The sequence below is a fragment of the Pogoniulus pusillus genome, chromosome 3 (genome assembly GCF_015220805.1).
Source record: "Pogoniulus pusillus isolate bPogPus1 chromosome 3, bPogPus1.pri, whole genome shotgun sequence".
NCBI lineage: Eukaryota > Metazoa > Chordata > Aves > Piciformes > Lybiidae > Pogoniulus > Pogoniulus pusillus.
Window position 1 is genome coordinate 6,674,003 of NC_087266.1, and position 19,018 is coordinate 6,693,020.

General features: G+C 45.7%; 2 protein-coding genes across 7 annotated transcripts in view; one reads left to right on the forward strand and one right to left on the reverse strand.

The window, feature by feature from the left end:
• The first annotated feature begins 6,048 nt into the window (after positions 1–6,048).
• CCDC90B (coiled-coil domain containing 90B) lies at positions 6,049–18,096 on the forward strand. 4 transcript variants are annotated; one of them, XR_010308022.1, is made up of 10 exons: positions 6,049–6,172; positions 8,399–8,518; positions 10,798–10,901; positions 13,693–13,794; positions 14,631–14,672; positions 14,751–14,822; positions 14,904–14,957; positions 15,716–15,830; positions 16,923–17,072; positions 17,631–18,096. XR_010308022.1 is itself a non-coding variant. In XM_064169468.1 (9 exons), the coding sequence occupies exons 1-9, from the start codon at positions 6,064–6,066 to the stop codon at positions 16,976–16,978; spliced, it is 774 nt and encodes a 257-aa protein (XP_064025538.1). In that variant the 5' UTR covers positions 6,049–6,063; the 3' UTR covers positions 16,979–17,435. The 4 variants fall into 4 exon arrangements, 2 of the variants coding, with proteins under 2 accessions (XP_064025538.1, XP_064025555.1); XR_010308024.1 differs by having other exon boundaries at positions 17,891–18,096; XM_064169468.1 differs by lacking the exon at positions 17,631–18,096 and having other exon boundaries at positions 16,923–17,435.
• The window catches only part of ANKRD42 (ankyrin repeat domain 42), a 42,989-nt gene continuing 38,371 nt past the window's right edge, over positions 14,401–19,018 (reverse strand). For all 3 annotated transcript variants that reach the window (XM_064169459.1, XM_064169446.1, XM_064169454.1), the window contains one exon: positions 14,401–14,626. The gene's annotated coding sequence lies outside the window, so the exon portion shown is untranslated. The remainder of the gene's footprint in view (positions 14,627–19,018) is intronic.

Consider the following 19,018-nt stretch of genomic DNA (forward strand, 5'->3'; position numbering starts at 1 on the left):
AATTCTGCCTGAGCATCCAAGGCAATAAAATCCACAGAGGCTGTGTCCATCAGCCCCAGCTTTAACAGGGATCTATGAAATCACTCCACAGAATCACAGAATCAGTCAGGGTTGGAAGAGATGGAAGAAGCAATGAGCCAGTCAGAAGCACTTCCTCTACAAAGGAAGGTTTCATACATAACCAGGTCAGGTCTGGTGACTAAAGGTTAGAATCATAGAATCAATCAGGGTTGGAAGGGACCACAAGGATCATCCAGTTCCAACTCCCCTGGCCTGGGCAGGGACACCCTATCCTAGATCAGGCTGGCCACAGCCTCATCCAGCCTGGCCTTAAACATCTCCAGCAATGGGGCCTCAACCACGTCCCTGGGCAACCCATTCCAGGCTCTCACCACTCTCATGCTGAACAACTTCCTCCTCACATCCATTCTGAATCTCCCCACCTCCAGCTTTGATCCATTCCCCCTAGTCCTGTCACTACCTGATAGCCTAAAAAGTCCCTCCTCAGCTTTTTTGTAGGCCCCCTTCAGATACTGCAAGGCCACAAGAAGGTCACCTGGGAGCCTCCTCTTCTCCAGACTCAACAGCCCCAACTCTTTCAGTCTGTCCTCATAGCAGAGCTGCTCCAGCCCTCTGAGCATCCTTGTGGCCCCGGACACTTGGACACTTCTACCACTTTAAACTCCTTATTCTCTTAGACTCTGCTCCTTTTGTTGAGACTGAAGGGTATCTTAGAATAATAGAATCAACCACATTGGAAGAGACCTCCAAGATCATCCAGTCCAACCTAGCACCCAGCCCTATCCAGTCAACTAGACCATGGCACTAAGTGCCTCATCCAGGCTCTTTGAACACCTCCAGGGATGGCAACTCCATCACCTCCCTGGGCATCTTCCTTTGCTGTAGCAATTTCTGCTGTTTGACATTAGTCACAAACCCCAGAAGAGGTTTGCAAGGGCTGAATTGAGGGACCTGTGCTCAGCAACACAGCCAATATAGAAGCTGCCATAGCCCAGGCCTCTTCTAAGGGTGGGAGGGACTGTGCCAGGTGCCTTTGCCCCACACCACCAGAAGCTTCTCAAGAGTTGAACCATACATGCCTGCACAGTGAGTACACACTTTGGTTCAGTGACTATGGTCACACACACATACCTTGGTTGAGGAATAAGAAAGTCTAGGCCCTCAGCTAGTGAAATGCCTCTGTCAATCGAAGTTTCTGCATCATTAGCTACATATGATCATAATCACAGGTCAAATTCAACTAGAGTATAAATGGAGCCCCACCAGAGGACCATTTTGAGTCAGCCCTCCTTGAAGCAAGAGTCTGCAGCTGGAGACTCTCCCCCTGGATCAGTACACTACCCAAGGAAACTTCCTGGTACTCATCTCACAGCAGAGTGACTGCATATTTTAAGTCATCATTCCATGCATTCCTAAGTCAGCTGTGTAGTAATACATTTCACTTGGCTTTGTGAACCTGTGGGTTATTAATGTTGTCAGTGTTAAGCAATTTTGATTAAGAACAGATTTCATTTCCAGTTTATCACCTGTTCAACAGTTTTGGTGAGAATAAATGTCCTTTGTCACCTGCCTGATTTCATTTTGTAAGCCTTCAGAACAGAGACTCAGAAATGTTCAGAAATAAGAGAGAGAAAAGGGCACTTAGTACTCAACAACTCTTGAAAATCCAGCAGCAGTTTAGGTTTCTAAGTGCAGATTAAGGGATGACTACGTCTGAAAAGCTTTGGTTCACCTAAACTCAAGAAAGGTACTTGCTAGCGATTTCAGTGGGAAAATCAACCCTAGGCTGGGAAAGACCTGAAAGAAAACAAGGAGAATAAAAGGAGATAAGTGCACTCGTTGTTTGCAGAAGGAGGGGACTCAAGACAAATGGTCCTTTCCAGCCCCCCCATACCAGTGGGTAGATAGCACAACGACAACAATGAAACTTTGATCTGTAAGCCACCTGAGACAACAGGGAGGTCCCCTGGAGGATGTCAGAGAGTGAAAAATATATACTGTGTACAAAACAGGGGGGACAGGTTAAAAAATAAGCTTATTAGCTACCCTCTTCCCAACCACCTCATTGTGTTCAACATTTTTCTACCATCAGTTCCTTAGAATCATAGAATCAGCCAGGTTGGAAGATACCTCCAAGATCATCCAGTCCAACCTATCCCCCAGCCCTATCCAGTCAACTAGACCATGGCACTAAGTGCCTCATCCAGGCTTTGCTTGTTCATGCTTATAAATATGTAAAGGGTGTGAGTGCCAGGAGGATGGAGCCAGGCTCTGCTCAGTGGTGCCCAATGACAAGACAAGGGGCAATGGAGGGAAGCTGAGGTATAGGAAGTTTCATTTAAACAGGAGGAGGAATTTTTTCACTGTGAGGGTGACAGAACACTGGAACAGGTCGACCAAGGGAGTCGTGGAGTCCTGCTCTCTGGAGATATTCAAAACCCACATGGACACACTTCTGTGTGATCTGGTATAGGTAGTCCTGCTTTGACAGGAGAGTTGGATCTTTCAAGGCCACTTCCAGCCCCTGGCATTCTATGATTCTATGATACCAAGGGGTCAACATGTGCTTACCCTCCTCATTTTCATCTGTTGAGAAAAGTGTCTTCTACCCTACAGCATCTTTGCAGACTATGGCAGCACGAAGCAGCTCCTGCTACAGGCCCTCATGCAGACAGATGAAAAGCCAATACAGAGATGTTTACTTGTCTGCACACAGAAGCTGTAGGATGCTGTCTGAGAGCACAGGAATAGCTGCCCTCCACTGTATTTGTATAAACGACAGCAAATAAAGCACAGCAGAGAGGTGAATTGGTCAGAACACAGTCTCACTACCAGACCCTGTTTGGCTGTGGGCTGCTGCCCTCCTATGGCAAGCTGGAACAGCCATCCTTATCTTCAGAGCAGCTCTCTGTATTACTAAGATGAACCGAGCTCAATTGCTGGTACCGGCTGCCAGAAATTACAGCTTCCAAACACCCAGTCTGTCAGTTCATTGTCTGTCTGAAGTAGAAAATAAGCACCCTGGGGCACTAAGCTTTTCCATCCTGAGAGAGAAGCCTTTGAGGTTGGAAAGGGACTGCATGCTGCTGAAGGAGCAATTGCCATCCTGAGCCTGAGTGTGACATTGTTAGTGCTCAACAATGATGCCCCTGCAGAGAAGGCTCTTCTCTCTCAGTGACAGCTTTTTGTTGCTATTGTCTTTTTTCCCCTAATATCTGTATCTTGGCAACACAGGAGTTGTTGACTTGGAAACTGAGTGCTTTAAATACGGCTAGGCTGGTTCTGCTGAATCTCACCTCTGTTACCATGGCAGGACTGTGAAGCTAAACCTCAGCACAGGTACCATGAACTGCTTTCCTGCAAGCACCCTTCTGGTGAGTTCCTTAGCTTCTTGATTTTTCAGCATCCTGGATCAGACAGTTACCATTGGTAGCAGTGCTTCTTCCCTCAAATATCCTGTACCTACCTTCATTCACATCCTAGGAGCCCTCTGAATGAAAGTCAAGCCCTGGCAGAAGAAATGACTCTGAATGAATTAAGATTCTCCCACCTGGCTCTGAGGAATGGAAGGACACAAGACAGGATCTATGCTCCACATGAGTCCACTGAAATAGTAACTCCTTCCACCAAATGCAGACAGTGGTGAATGAAAGCTGAATCCAATCCGGCAGCAGCAAAGGACTTTCAAGCAACTGGAAAGCAAAGAGTTTTTATTACCAAGGAGACTTTTCTGCTCTGAAAGCCCACATTTTATGTGCTCAGCTTAAAGCATTGCATCACTCTGGTTGTGAGAAAATCAGGCCTCTGGGTAGAACAGAGAGGGCTGGGTTCAGAGTGCTGACTGCTGAAAAATGCATCATCCTTTTTACTTACAGATGCCTTATATCATGGCTCTAAAACTTACTATTTTAGTTAGGGGGGGTTGTTAAAAGTACCATTAGCAATCCTCTTTTTGGGCTGTAGATGTAACCTCAGTGTCCCTGGCCTTCACCAGTAAAACAAATGTCTAAGAGAGCCTATAGCATTTTATTGTAACTAACTCAATCTGAAAATCAATTCAATTTACAAAATATTCTGAGGCTGTGAAATGTGCATTTTGCTCTGATAGAGAGTAAAATAAAACCAGGTTGCAGCTGGAAAGCTCCAGAGTTCAAAAGCATGAGGAGTCAGAGTTACAGTTTTGATCTTTCAGAGCTGGAGCCAAGGCTAGTTTTGCATTTAAAGCTGGGGATATTTGGACCCAGGCAGAGCCAGGCTTAGAGAAGCTCACCCATGGCAGTTATCTGAGGTTAGAGTAAGTTCAGAGCAGAACATAAGTGGAAACCAGTCTAAGCCAGGAGCAGCTTATGTCATCCCCATAGAGCTGGGAAAAAAACAGGGCCACTTACCTTCCACACAGTCCTCTCCATCACTGTAAAAAAAATCCTTATTTACCTAGTCTAAGTCTCCCCTCTTTTAGTTTAAAACCATTAGAATCAGAATCATAGAATCAACCCAGTTGGAAGTGACCTCCAAGATCATCCAGTCCAACCTAGCACCCAGCCCTAGCCAGTCAGCTAGACCATGGCACTAAGTGCCTCAGCCAGGTTTTTCTTGAACACCTCCAGGCACAGTGACTCCACCACCTCCCTGGGCAGCCCATTCCAATGCCAATCACTCTCTCTGCCAACAACTTCCTCCTAACATCCAGCCTAGACTTCCCCTGGCACAACTTGAGTCTGTGTCCCCTTGTTCTGTTGCTGGTTGTCTGGCAGAAGAGACCAACCCCCACCTGGCTACAGCCTCCCTTCAGGTAGTTGTAGACAGCAATGAGGTCACCCCTGAGCCTCCTCTTCTCCAGGCTAAACACCCCCAGCTCCCTCAGCCTCTCCTCACAGGGCTGTGCTCCAGGCCCCTCACCAGCTTTGCTGCCCTTCTCTGGACACATTCCAGCACCTCAGCATCAGTCTTGAATTGAGGAGCCCAGAACTGGACACAGCACTCAAGGTGTGGCCTGACCAGTGCTGAGTACAGGGGCAGAATAACCTCCCTTGTCCTACTGGCCACACTGTTCCTGATGCAGGCCAGGATGCCATTGGCTCTCTTGGCCACCTGGGCACACTGCTGGCTCATCTTCAGCTACTATCTATCAGTACCCCCAGGTCCCTCTCTGCCTGGCTGCTCTCAGCCACTCTGTCCCCAGCCTGTGGCACTGCCTGGGGCTGTTGTGGCCAACTCCCTGTGCAGGCTCTGCTGAAGAGGCAGCCCCCATCTTTCACACAGAGCCCTTTAAGCACTGAAAGGCTGTTACAAGGTCTCCCCATAGCCTTCTCTTCTGCAGGCTGAACAACCCCAGCTCGCTCGGCCTGTCCTCACAGCAGAGGTGTTTCACCCCTCACTTGTGTCACCTGCCCTGGGCCCGAGGTTTGCAAGGAGCAGCCTCTAGCGCATCCCCGAGCGTTACCCAAGCTGCGAGGAGCGCCTGTGCTCTGAGGCAGGCGGACTGCGGACACCAATTTGATCCCATACCCGCCGAGAAAGGAGGCCTGGCGCGCCGCTGGGGAGGACACGGCCGCACGGAGCCGTGCGCACAGGGCTGCCATGGCTCCCCCGCTCCGCACGGTGGCGCAGCGCCGCCCCAGAGCCTGTGCGCAGGGCTGCCATGGCTCCCCCGCTCCGCACGGTGGCGCAGCGCCGCCCCAGAGCCTGTGCGCAGGGCTGCCATGGCTCCCCCGCTCCGCACGGTGGCGCAGCGCCGCCCCAGAGCCTGTGCGCAGGGCTGCCATGGCTCCCCCGCTCCGCACGGTGGCGCAGCGCCGCCCCAGAGCCTGTGCGCCGGGCTGCCATGGCTCCCCCGCTCCGCACGGTGGCGCAGCGCCGCCCCAGAGCCTGTGCGCAGGGCTGCCATGGCTCCCCCGCTCCGCACGGTGGCGCAGCGCCGCCGCAGCCGCGCCGCTGCCTGCAGTACCGAGCAGGCCGCCAGGGCCTCCCCGGCAGGTCACGGGCAGGTCGTGTCGCAGCACTGACGCGTCGCGGTGCGCCGGAAGCGGCGGCTGGGCGGCCATGAGGGCCTCCTGGCGCAGCGCTGCTGCCGTCGCCTGGGGCGGGGGGGCCTGTTCGGCCCCGCTCCGGGCCCCGCTCCGGGCCCCGCTGCCTCCCGTTCCGCGGAGAGGTGAGAGTGCGGCCCCTTGGCCGGCTGGGAGCCGCCCAGTCAGCCATCAGGCTGTGCTCGGCGCAGCCTGCAGGGCCATCAGACGGCTCCCAGCCTCTCCCGGGGCCGAGAGGACATAAAGGTGCCTGTTGTAGTGGGAGTAGCCTCGGCCCTGGAAGCTCTTGGGCTGAGCTGGAGGTTGCCCAGGGTGATGGGTGGGCATGGCTCGTTGCCCTGGACCGATCGCCTGTCCCCGAGGCGGTGTGTGAGAGAGCACGACAGCCTCCTGCGGGAATGTGACACGCCCGAGGCAAGGGAGTGAGTTACACGGGCAGGAGCAGGCGGTTTGGTAGCGTGAGAGGGTTGACAGGGTGCGTCAGTGACAGGAGGAGTAGGGGTCTGAAAACAGGCGTGAGCTTTGGGCCGAGAACTGTGCACCGAATCGGCAGAGGAGCGAAGCAGTAGGGGACAGAGCAGCGTGTCTAGGGAGCCAAATGCTTCATTATGTAATATTAGCTCCTACAAAGTCATGTCTCTGCGATATAGGTGTTAGCCCAGGGGAAATAAAGATTGACTAACACGTTGAGAAAACAGCTGTGCGTTTAAAAGCTGTTACAGCTCGGCGTGGGGGTCGGGGGAATGCTTTATGCTGCAGTACATTTTAGAGTTAAAGTATTAGCACATAGTATTCGTGTGTTCATGCACTTAAGCACAAGTCTTTCCTTTTTGAGCTTACATTTACACAGGCTTGTGTAAATGCCTCAAGGGGCATTGTAGCCAGGTGGGGGTTGGCCTCTTCTGCCAGGCAACCAGCAATAGAACAAGGGGACACAGTCTCAAGTTGTGCTAGGGCAGGTCTAGGCTGGATCTTAGGAGGAAGTTCTTGCCAGAGTGATTGGCATTGGAATGGGCTGCCCAGGGAGGTGGTGGAGTCGTTGTCCCTGGAGGTGTTCAAGCAAAGCCTGGCTGAGGCACTTAGTGCCATGGTCTAGTTGACTGGCTAGGGCTGGGTGCTAGGTTGGACTGGATGATCTTGGAGGTCTCTTCCAACCTGGTTGATTCTATGATTCTATGATTCCTTGTTTAAATGATACAAAAAGGTCTAGATACAATACTGAGCAACGTTTTAAGGCGGAGAATCAGCAATGCAAAAGATTATGAGTAAGCACAGATTTAAAAGTAACTGCTTTTTGGGTAACAAAAATTTGTCAGATTGGAATCTGCAACATGCAAGGGCCCACAAAAATAAAGGGAAGGGGGGAAAAAAGCAAAGCAGTGAAACATCTTTTGGGAAGGTGTTCATGTAATAGAGTGGATCTTTAAGACCCATCTCTGAGGTTTTACCTGCAAACGGTCTATCGCTGTGCTTCCCAATTACTTCCCTGATGAACCAGCAAATCAATTCTGATTGGTAGATGTGTGTGGCTTTCTGAAAAGAATCTAATCTCTAGCTGTATCTTCACACATGACATTCTCCTTGCTAGAAAGGATAGGGATAGAAGGAAGAGTAACAAGTGATTAAGGGATTGTGGGAATAAATTAATTATATTGGCTGTAACCAGTAGAAATCAGCAGAGTATTACAACTGCTGATGTTCTAAAAGTAAGAAAATCATTTATGTTTCTCAAGTAGACTCGGAGGTGATCTCATTGCTGCCTACAACTACCTGAAGGGAGGCTGTAGCCAGGTGGAGTTGGTGTCTTCTGCCAGGCAACCAGCAACAGAACATGGGGACACAGTCTCAAGTTGTGTTGGGGGAGGTATAGACTGGATGTCAGGAGGAAGTTCTTCCCAGAGAGAGTGATTGGCATTGGAATGGGCTGCCCAGGGAGGTGGTGGAGTCACAATCCCTGGAGGTGTCCAAAAAAGGACTGGCTGAGGTATTTAGTGCCATGGTCTTGTTGATTGGCTAGGGCTGGGCGCTAGGTTGGACTGGATGATCTTGGAGATCTCTTCCAACCTGGTTGATTCTATAATTGAATTGTTTATTTTTGTTGTGTCAGGATGCTTGTGTGTTGCACAGCTTCCTAGTTAACAGAAATGCACTTCAGATCGATGTAGGAGTCCTGCCTGATGTACATTTCCTATGGAAAAGGGATTGATAGTTTTTGACGTGCTGTAAGCAAGCAGTCTAAAAAGCCCAGCTTTTCATTGCAGCATTCATGCAGCTTTACAATGAAAGAGACTAAAAATAGATTGTGTGGTACACAAGCAGGTTAACCTTAAGGCACGTGTTGTTACTTCCAGGTTTGGCTGCCACAGCAGTTAGGAAGACATACGATGTCAGAAAAGTTGAAATCACACCCCTGGAGCAGAGGAAGGTAACTTTTGATACCCATGCTTTAGTGCAGGATCTGGAAGCCCATGGTAAGTGATAGCTGATAAATCATTCAGAAGAAAACTTGGAGGTTTAATACTACAACTTTGAGTGCTATCCATTTGCCTCTAGTACCAGTACTCGGTGTTAAGAAGCATTTTGGCAACCTGAAAGAGGTTGCTGAAGGAGAGGCTTTTGAGACTGTTTGGTGCCTCTGTAACCATACAAGTAACTATTACATTAGGTTTGCCTCATTTATAGGCAAGCTTCTGTAGTGGCTTCCAGCTGAGGAACATAATACAGTTAACAGAAGTGGCTGTTGAAGAACTGTTTTCTAGCAAAAATGAAGCTTTAATAGAAGCTCCTTCTATGCAGTCTGCTAGTATTAACTTAAGGTTTTCTTCTTTCTAGAGATACTTGCAGCAGCATAAACTTGTGAAGTATTTGGAGTAGTTGCACTTGTATTTTGTGAATGTAGCTGTCTGAAGTCAGATGAGAGGTCCATATAGCCCTGGGTTCTGGCTCCTGGCAGAAGCTGTCATTGCCTGCAGAAGAGTGTTAGAATGGAGCAAATGCGTGTGATGTGTCCTCTTGTACTTGTTAAGCTTCTGCTTGGTTTCACCCTGGAGGTAAACAGAGTCAGGTGTGAGTTCTAGTAGTTTTCAGTGGAATTCTTTTCACAAGCTTATTCAGCCCCTGAACCACTGCAACTGAGCTGATATTTTCATCAGATTAGCAACTGCCTTTTAAAATCTAGTGATCTTTCTCCTAGAAGACAGAACTTGATCTAGTCTGATGCTAGGATTTCTTTCACTATATGAGTCTAATGATAATGTGTGTTAGTAGGTAGACTCCTAATAGTCCACTAGCAATGTTTGTTTTTTTTCATGCATGTCAGACTTGTCAGCCTTCAGTTACCTGCATCTCTTCTGGAGCTGTTTTTAAAAACCAGCACAGTATTTGCCATCTTCCAGTCCTCAGGTAACTGAGGTAGTTTGTGAAACATTATTTGTTCCCAGTACTAATTCAGCCATGTCTGCATGGACTCAGGAGAGTTAGTCCAATTCTCTTTCAGTGAGCAGGGACATCTCTAACTAGATGTCTTAAACTAGATCTTTAACTGGATAATTTCTTCTTTGAGTTCCAGTCTGGTGGTAGGACACTGTGTTGTTGTTCAGTTTAGCTTGCTCCATAACTGCAGATACCACAGTGACAGGGCTCTATATGTAAAACCTATACATGTGCCACAAGTTAGAGAGGCATTTCATTTTTCTCAATTGCTGCAGGCTGTTTTCTGGCTCCATTTCCTCACTTAGACAAAATTTTCCACATTTTCAAAACTTTGATACAGCAAGAGCAGATCCTATTACAGAGGAAGAACCCAACAATCAATTGGCAAAACCTTGAGTAACCCTGGAAATCCAGAACTGAAGCGATGCTGTCACACCTCTTAGTGGAAGGAAACTGTCATAAAGCTTGCCTAGATTTTCTTAGTAATGCAAACTGATAGAGCAGTTTGACAGTGACAGTATTTTAGAGGAGGACAGCAGCCTGTTTCTCTACATAATTTGCCCTGAAAGCATTTTTCAACAAAAACTCAGTTGATCCCACTCTATAAAATGGATCATTTGAACTACAACACATCAGTGAGACTGCTGGAAATAAATCCTTAGGGCCAAAGCTCTTAGCACAGGTCAGATAGGCTGATAGGACTGCTGGGTTGCTTTTTGCTGTTCATTGCAGATCATCTTTAATGCATCAAAATTGCACCAAGCTACAGACACAGTGACATTTTTACCATCAGAGAGCAAAATAAAATCCTAGTTTTACTTCATTCCATGGATGCAGCGAATGGATGCAGCAGCTTGAATACCAATTGCGCTCATGTTCACATCTACAGAACAGTCTCAGTATAGACAGACTTAACCTTTTGATTTTGTTATTGTGTAGGATGTATGCATGATAGCTTAAGGTATGCTTGGGTTTAACAGAATTTGTGCAAGTTCACTATAAAGAAAAATTTTGCTGAATTATTTCTGTCATGCATGAACAGACACTACAGAAATGTGGTCCCTCTGTCAGGTGCCTGCATAGCATATTTCAGAAGAGTAGAAGTTAATCTGCTTCAGATTTTTGCAGCATTAAATGTATTTTTTCCAGTTAAAAGTCACAGTGACTGGCTCCTGACTGTTGGTTTCAGTAACTGTGTGACTTCCCATTTGCCACTGTAGTTAGGTCCAGCACTTGAGTGTCCTAGTTTATTTTGTACCTCTTGTTCTTCTTCCAGCTTTTTATCACCTGAACTTATTATCCTTCAACTGTCTTCCAGGCTTTGGGAAGGAGCAAGCAGAGACCATTGTGTCAGCATTGATAACCTTGTCGAATGTCAGCCTAGACACAGTCTATAAGGACATGGTTACACAGGCTCAGCAGGTAAACAGTCATCTGTGGTGTGTACTCAAACAGCTGTGTGTAGCTGTAGTGGCTCAGAATGGCATATTGAAAAGACAACTGAGGCATTCTCTGTAGTACTGTAGACATTTCACTGTGGTAGGTTTTCATAAGTTTCAAGGTGCTATTAAGGGTAATAGTATCTTTGACCTCTTGTCTCACAGGAGTGTTTTCCAGCCATAGCATCCAAGTGTAACACAGAGATTGCTTCATTTGCTACTGAAAGGCTGTGTGGTGAAACCAGACTTCCAGCTGTGCCTAGCTATGTGTTGTGACAGTTGAGGGGAAAAGACAGATTGAAGGCAGGATTCCTGAGAGATAACAAAAACCAGTTAAAGTACAGAAAATTGTCAGTGCTTTTACTGACATCAGTACAGATGTCAGCTCTGTATTTGTCCTGTAGACAAAGTACATCTACTGTACATGTCCTATTTCCGTAGATTAAAACCTACTGTTAAAACTGTCCGATGGTTTTCTCTGCCTTTCAGCCTCTCAAGCTACATCTGTAATTAAAGCTAGACATGGCTGGAGTGTGGGCTGAAACATCAGGGTGTAGTTGTCCAGAATATCCCACGGCTCCTACCATGCCTTGATGTGATTTTGCCCTGTGCCAGCACTCTGTCTTCTTGATCTGAGCATAATGTATGTGAAAGTATAGGGCCAGGAACTGTTCCCACCAGGCCCACACAGCCACCGTGTCTTAGGAGGAAGAGATTTTAACCATCTGGACATAATCTGTGTGTTGTGTCATTTGCTCTCAGGGACAGCAGGTGGGGTCTGAATTATTTAGTTGTTGGTATAAATGTGGACGTTGGTAGTGGTCAGCTTAGCTCCTCAGCCTGGTTCCAACAAAGCATCAAGGTGTCTCCTTCACTTAGATACTCAAGTTGCTGTTGGTGAACATAACCTGGAGGCAGTGAACCAGTTAAGTGTCACAGCTGGGTTTTCTGCTGATAACAGAGGTGGTGACAAGTTTTCATTTTAACAAACTGCTCAAATAAAAAGAACTTTCCTTTTCTTGTAGTCCAGACATCTGGGCCAGGACAGTAAAGCTCCAATACACAATAATGGGGTTAATAATGACTCAGGAAGGCTGTGCACACTGAAACTCCCTGCATTCTTCTTCACTGAATTAATGCAATTAAGCATTCATTGCTATTGTATTTAAACTCCTGAGCCTTTCTTCCAACAGATTTTTATCTTACTGCCATTTGTTCTTAATAAAAGTTACCTCTTTTTTTTTTCCTCTATATCTTGGAAGGCAGCAAGAACTCTGTTCTTTCCATCAAAATGTAGACCTGTCTTTTTGAAAGTCACATTCCTTTTGAAGGAAGTATCCCAAATATAATTTGCATGGAATTGTGTGAAGCAGAATTGCTGTTTTTTCATCTCATAGTCAGCATTGGAGGCTGAGAGTTTTAAGATGGGTTGTGGCACATTAGCTCCTTGATGTCAATGCAACTCAAGTTTTCCCAGGAACTGTAAACAATCATCTTCAGTGAAGTGAGCAGACTTCAGTGGAAGCTGAGTGAGGCTGAATAAAAGCTCTTCATTTTGCTGACTCTCAGCTTTAAAAGCAGAATCCCACAGACATGTGTGATTCCCCATGCTAAAAAGCAGAGTTAACTTCCTTACGCTAACTAAAGGAGTGTTGTAAATAGCATCTGAATGCTGAACTTGCCAGTGCAGACACTGGGAGGACTTTTTTCAGTGCTTTTTAGCAGTGTTTTACCAGTGTCTTGTCAGACTTCAAAGCTGAGAAGACAGCATGATACTCGTGTCATTAAGTTTTCTATGACTGTAGACAAGAAATCATAGAATCAGTCAGGGTTGGAAGGGATCGCAGGGATCATCCACTTACAACCTCCCCTTGCCATGGGCAGGGACACCCTACCCTAGAGCAGGCTGGCCACAGCCTCAGCTAGCCTGGCCTTAAACCTAAAAGGTTATGGATATTGGTTTCACAGCAAGATTATGATATTTAGGTACAGGCAAATGCTAGAATTTAAATCTGAGCATCACTGAAATCACAGAAACACAGAATCAGTCAGGGTTGGAAGGGACCACAAGGATCAGCCAGTTCCAACTCCCCTGCCCCAGGTAGGGACACCCTCCCCTAGATCAGGCTGGCCACAGCCTCATCCAGCCTTGCCTTAAACACCTCCAGGCATGGACCCTCAACCACCTCCCTGGGCAACCCATTCCAGGCTTTCACCACTCTCATGCTGAACAACTTCCTCCTCATGTCCAGCCTGAACGTACTCATCTCCAGCTTTGCTCCATTCCCCCTAGTCCTGTCACTCCCTGATATCCTGAAAGGTACCTCCCCAGCTTTTTTGTAGCCCCCCTTCAGATACTGGAAGGCCACAAGAAGGTCATCTTGGAGCCTCCTTTTCTCCAGACTGAATAGACATGCTCCAGACAAATAGAACTGCTTCCTTAGAAGCTGGATTTGAAACGCGATGCTTCACAGACTGTTCATTGAAAATGAAAGAGGATGAAGGATTAGCCTGTAGTTTCTGGTCTGTTTCATTTTGTAGCTAATACTTTCTTTGCTTAAATTCAGATTAAAGCACCAGGAAAAATATAAAACAAAAACCAAAAACCTGAGTGTTTCAAACCAACTTTAGCTCTAAAATTCCTTGTTTCTGTCATTTTCTTGTTGAAGTCTCCATTTTTGTCCTTTGCAACAACTAATTTCATCATTTAAGACCTAAGAATCTTTACTTGCCAGAAAGTATGCAATTTAATGACATGTTTTACTGTTTCTAAGGAAATAACTTTGCAGCAGATAATGGCACATTTGGACTCCATCCGAAAAGACATGGTCATCCTGGAGAAAAGTGAATTTGCAAACTTGAGAGCAGAAAATGAGGTACTAATCAAGCATTGTTCAACAGTTAAATTATGATATATGATAGGTTATACCTGCTGTATATTTTTGTGGGTCAAAATATGAACATCTAAGTAATTTTGGCTACTTCTATCAGAGTTGAAGTGTTTGTAGATTTCAACTTCTGCCATTACATAAAGCTGTATTTCATGTTCATAGAATCAACCAGGTTGGAAGAGACCTCCAAGATCATCCAGTCCAACCTAGCACCCAGCCCTAGCCAGTCAGCTAGACCATGGCACTAAGTGCCTCAGCCAGTCTTCTTGAACACCTCCAGGGACAGTGCCTCCACCACTGCCCTGGGCAGCCCATTCCAATGGCAAATCTCTCTCTCTGGGAAGAACTTCCTCCTAACATCCAGCCTGTGTGACAGGATTTGTTCCATTCTTCCATACAGAAAAAAATAAGCTTTTTTGTTTACATAAGGGTGACTTTGGTACAGCCTTGTCACCATTAACTCTGCAGTGCAGAAAGGAGTCAACCACACTTTGCAAGCATTAAACTGGTGTTTGAGATGGGTTTCACTTTTGATAGCGCTTTGGTGTTTTTCTGCTACCTTCAGTTGCAGAGTAACAACAGTTGTCATCATTACAAAATAATCTCTTTATTCTGACCAAAATTCCCAACAGATTATATATGATTATACAGATGGAACACACCAGTTTAAGATATTTGATCAAGCATAAATTGCCCCATGAGGAGGAAAAAATGTAGAAGAATAATAGCATACATGGGATGGTAACACTTACATGGCTGATGAATTTGGTCAGCAGGTTTCTCAATTTGTAACATCTTTTCTCTTTCTCCTTTGCACCTAGAAAATGAAAATTGAATTAGATCAGGTTAAACAGCAGCTAATGGTAAGTAGCAGCAAGTACCTCTACACTCCTGTTAGGGAGAGTAAGCAGTTCTTGTCATAATCTTTATTTGCTTTAAAGAATGAAACCGGTAAAATCCGAGCTGACAGCAAGCTGGACATAAACCTGGAAAGGAGCAGAGTGACAGATATGGTAAGCTGGTCTATGAAGATACCTTTATCAGTTCTGTCTTGTTTTCCATTGTTGCCATTATAATTTATCTTCTGTCCACAGTTTACAGATCAGGAGAGGAAACTGATGGAAGCAACTACAGAGTTTCATAAAAAAGTAAGTCTGGGACAAGATTCGTTAGAGTGAGCAGGATCCAGTTACACCTCACCTATTAATGGAAACCCCAAACTTCCTGGCAGTCAACAAGTGTTTAATACATTAAAGCAAAAGGTTGGGCCATGTCACTTGTATCTGTTTTATGTGTCCATTGCCTCAGCCTGTGGAGTCTGCACTGAATCCTGTCCAGGCAGGAGGAGCCATGGAAGCTTTGGCTCTCACTTCCTACCTATCTTACATAAAGGCTGGTGTCAGTGGGTTGCGCTTCATGGTGCTGCCCTTCCCAGTACTACCAGATGAGCTGGTCAGCTGTGCCAGAGCAGTGGTTCAGGTACCTACAGCCAAGCACATCTTTCAAGGGCTTCAAGCCTCAGGCTGATAGCAGGCATTGAAGATGGAAATGTCCCATCTTCAGTGTCTTCTCCCTTTTCTTAAACCTTTGTTTTGCAGAGATGTAGGAATACTGTCTGTGTTCTGTAGAATACCTCCTGTAGGTAGCATTGACATTCCAAGGACAAAAATCTGCATGATCTGAGGGTTTGGGACTTTTGCTGTCTCTCTTCAGTGTTCTACCTGCATTGTATTAAACAGGGTTCTGCATCTTCTAATGTGTCTCAGCAGTTGCATATTTTACATCAGTGACTGGTTGGAAATGTGTTTCTTGTTTCTGGTAGCATGGTGGTCTATTCTAGTTTGGCTTTGCAAAGCTGAAAGGGCTGGAGATGATTGTCAAATCTATACTGTTTTTAATGTTTCAGGATTCAAGCACCAACAGTGTTATCTCGGAGATCAGTAACAAAATTGACACTGAAATAGCTTCCTTAAAAACACTCATGGAATCCAATAAACTGGACACAATACGCTACCTGGCAGGTAGGTGATGGGAAGGAGCTGAGTACCAGTGGTGTGGTTTGGAGAGATGAAATTCTGTTCAAGAAATCAGCAGATAAGGGATTGGGGAGCACAGAGAACACAGAAGAGGTGGGGAACATGCAGACACTGCTGCAGCTGGGCTGGGATTATCTCAGAAAAGGAGACAGGGATTAGAGGAATAATTATGGGAATTTTAACTGTTTATTTTTTAGAGGAGTAGGAAAGAAGACTGAATACCTTGCCTAGTCTGACAGTACCTCTGCTTGCTGCAGGACAGCCATTTATGCAGCAGAGTTGCTACAATGTTCTCCTGAATTTAAGTTACCCTGAAAGTTTGCTATCTTCAGGGCTAGTCCAAGACTGACCAATTCTGCCCCTTTTTCAGTCCTGCACAGACACATAGTTTTATACTGGTACCTCCACCTGCCAAGCAGAACAAATTTGTCTGATTGGAGATTGTCTTCTCAATCTATAAATACAGATATGTATAACCAGTTTGGTTATACATATGAAAAAGAGACAAACACATCACTTTTGAAAATAAGAACAAGTCCACTGGGAAACATAATTAGCTTTATGGAAACAGAAGGTTAACAGATTTGAAAGACAACTCCTCAGGCTTCAGAGGTGCTGCCTAGATATGCTAGAGCTGTGCCAGATGTGTGTCATTTTCTTCACTAGGAAGTAATTTTAACTATGTCTAATGCAAGAGCTGGTAGAGCCAGCTCTCCTGGAACACAGTCTGCAGTAGACTGGTGGCAATAGTAAAAGTTACAGGCACTTGTGCTCTGCATTACCCAGAGTAGTTACTCAGATGTGTCCTTGAACACACAGTTCCTCAGGCTGCTGTATTTGACCTCCCACTTCTGCTCTTTAAAATAACCACGATGACCTGGCAGGATCCTACCTACGAGACAAGTCACTGTCTTCTCCATTTGTTGTATGGCACCTGCAGCAATTCAGGAAGCTGAGGGGGTTCTGCTTTACAGTGGCTGCCATTCTTCCACCCGTATGCAGTTAATGTCTTGTGTGTAGAAAGTGAGACAATGTAACATGCAGCTGACTGTTTCCTTCCTGGTTTTGTTTTAACAGCTTCAGTGTTCACTTGCTTAGCAATAGCACTGGGGTTTTACAGGTTCTGGAAATAGATCTGAATGGAGGGACTGCATCAAACAGTGATGGAGAAGCAGCCACCCAGGCAACGTCAGCTCAATGATCATGTTTACGCTGTAGATAACCTTGGTATTCTTTTGTTTTGTTGTTCTTACTGTGCACTAGGGATGTTTGCTGAATCTTTTAACACTAAAGATCAAAATCACTGGGAGGGGAGTTAGGCACATGATGGTATCTTCTTGTCCCCTACCAAGTAACTGTATATATTTCAAAGGACTTGTTTCTTAAGGTGGTTTAGAATTAATTTTCTTTTCTTTTTGGAACATTTTCACTCTTAGCTCCTCTCAGAATGGAAATAGTAAAAGTTTGATATTCACATGAAATGGGAATACTGGTTCCCAAGTTAGTATGCCCAATGTGGGAATGCAAATGCCAGATTCCAACAGATCTAATCTAATCCAAGTAAATTAAATCCGAAATACAGCATCCGGATTGTTGCCTTCAGTCTCTTCCTTTCTTTTCTGACAGCTTGAAGCCTAGCCCTTTGGGGTGGGTGTTTTTTTTATAGGTAAAGACACACTTTGAGGCCTTTAGTGAAGAATTCTTGTTTTTCCTGAAAATTGGTTTACATAAATTCAAAATCTCACATAGAATTAAAATGTCTCCATAGATGTATTTTTTTTTTAGCATCTGTAATCCCAGAGGTCAGCAGACCAGAACTTCTATCTTTGCTTTTCCAAGTGGAAATGCCTCTACTTTCAGCAGCTGTGTACAGTCCTGAGGCAGATAAGTGCTTTTAACTCCTCTCCTAAGTAGTGTAGAGCATTCCAAACAACCGTCATGTATTTTCTGGGTATAGGATCTGGCTTGTAACAGGGCAATACTTAGCATCTCAGTGGTGCTCGTGTGGTGGTGGTCATCCTTTTGCCATCTCCATGCTTCTCCAGAGTCTCCTGTAATCCTGTGGGACACACTGACACTCCTGACTTCTGGTGATGGCCCTCTGCCTTCTGCAAGGACTTCACAACTGTTGTTGCAGAGATGGGACACAGCAGGTGGACACTTTCCAAAACTGAAGCAGTCATGTCTTGTTGAGTACAAATGCATATCCTTGGTTTGATTCTTATAATAAAATAATAACTTCAAAAAATCATTCCTGGATTACACTTTTAATTAAGAGCAGGCCCTTTATGAGCTAATGAGCACATAGGACTGATCAGTGGCTATGTTTTTATTGCAGTTTTATGCTGCTCACAATTGAACTTGATGGTGCTTCTTGTAAGCTATAACTATGTCAGTCATTACCCTGACATTCTATGATTTCTGAGCTTCTTTATATCAGGCTTGTTGGAAAAGGCTCTTAAGATCATGCAGTCCAACTATTAACCCAGCACTGCCAAGGCCACCACCTCCTTTTAGGAGGAAGTTCTTCACAGAGAGTGATTTGCCATTGGAATGGGCTGCCCAGGGAGGTGGTGGAGTCACCGTCCTTGGAGGTGTTCAAGAAAAGCCTGGCTGAGGCACTTAGTGCCATGGTCTAGTTGTTTGGATAGGGTTGGACTAGATGATGTTGGCTGGATAAGTTGCATGGTTGAATAGGTTGGAGTGCATGATCTTGGAGATCTCTTTCAACCTGTTTGATTCTATGATTCTAAACCTTGCCCCTCAGCACCACATCTAGAGGTTTTTTATATAGCTCCACATATGGTGACTCTACCACTTCCCTGGGCAGCCTGTTCAAGTGCCTGACAATCCTTTCAGTGAAGGAATTTTTCCAACTATCCAATTTTAATCTCCTCTGACACAATTTCAGGACCAAGCCCCACCTCACTGCAACCTCCTTTCAGGTAGTTGTACAAAGTGATAAAGTCTCCCCTGATCCTCCTGGTCTCTAGGTTAAACAACCCCAGTTCCCTCTGCTGCTTCTCACAAGATTTGTGCTCTAAGCCATTCACCAGCTTCATTGACCTCTGGCTGCAGAATGACTTTGGCTGATTTTTTGCACTGTTACTACATGAGAGTTTAGCCCCTGTGGTGATGTAGGAAATAGCTCATCCGCTGCAGCTTCTCAATTC

What these genes read in the sequence shown, in the direction of transcription:
- CCDC90B (XM_064169468.1), top strand. Translation starts at nt 6,064, where the DNA reads ATGAGGGCCTCCTGGCGCAGCGCTGCTGCCGTCGCCTGGGGCGGGGGG. An exon ending in GCAGGATCTGGAAGCCCATG is followed by an intron (nt 8,519 to 10,797) that starts GTAAGTGATAGC and finishes ACTGTCTTCCAG; the next exon opens with GCTTTGGGAAGGAGCAAGCA. An exon ending in TGGTTACACAGGCTCAGCAG is followed by an intron (nt 10,902 to 13,692) that starts GTAAACAGTCAT and finishes ACTGTTTCTAAG; the next exon opens with GAAATAACTTTGCAGCAGAT.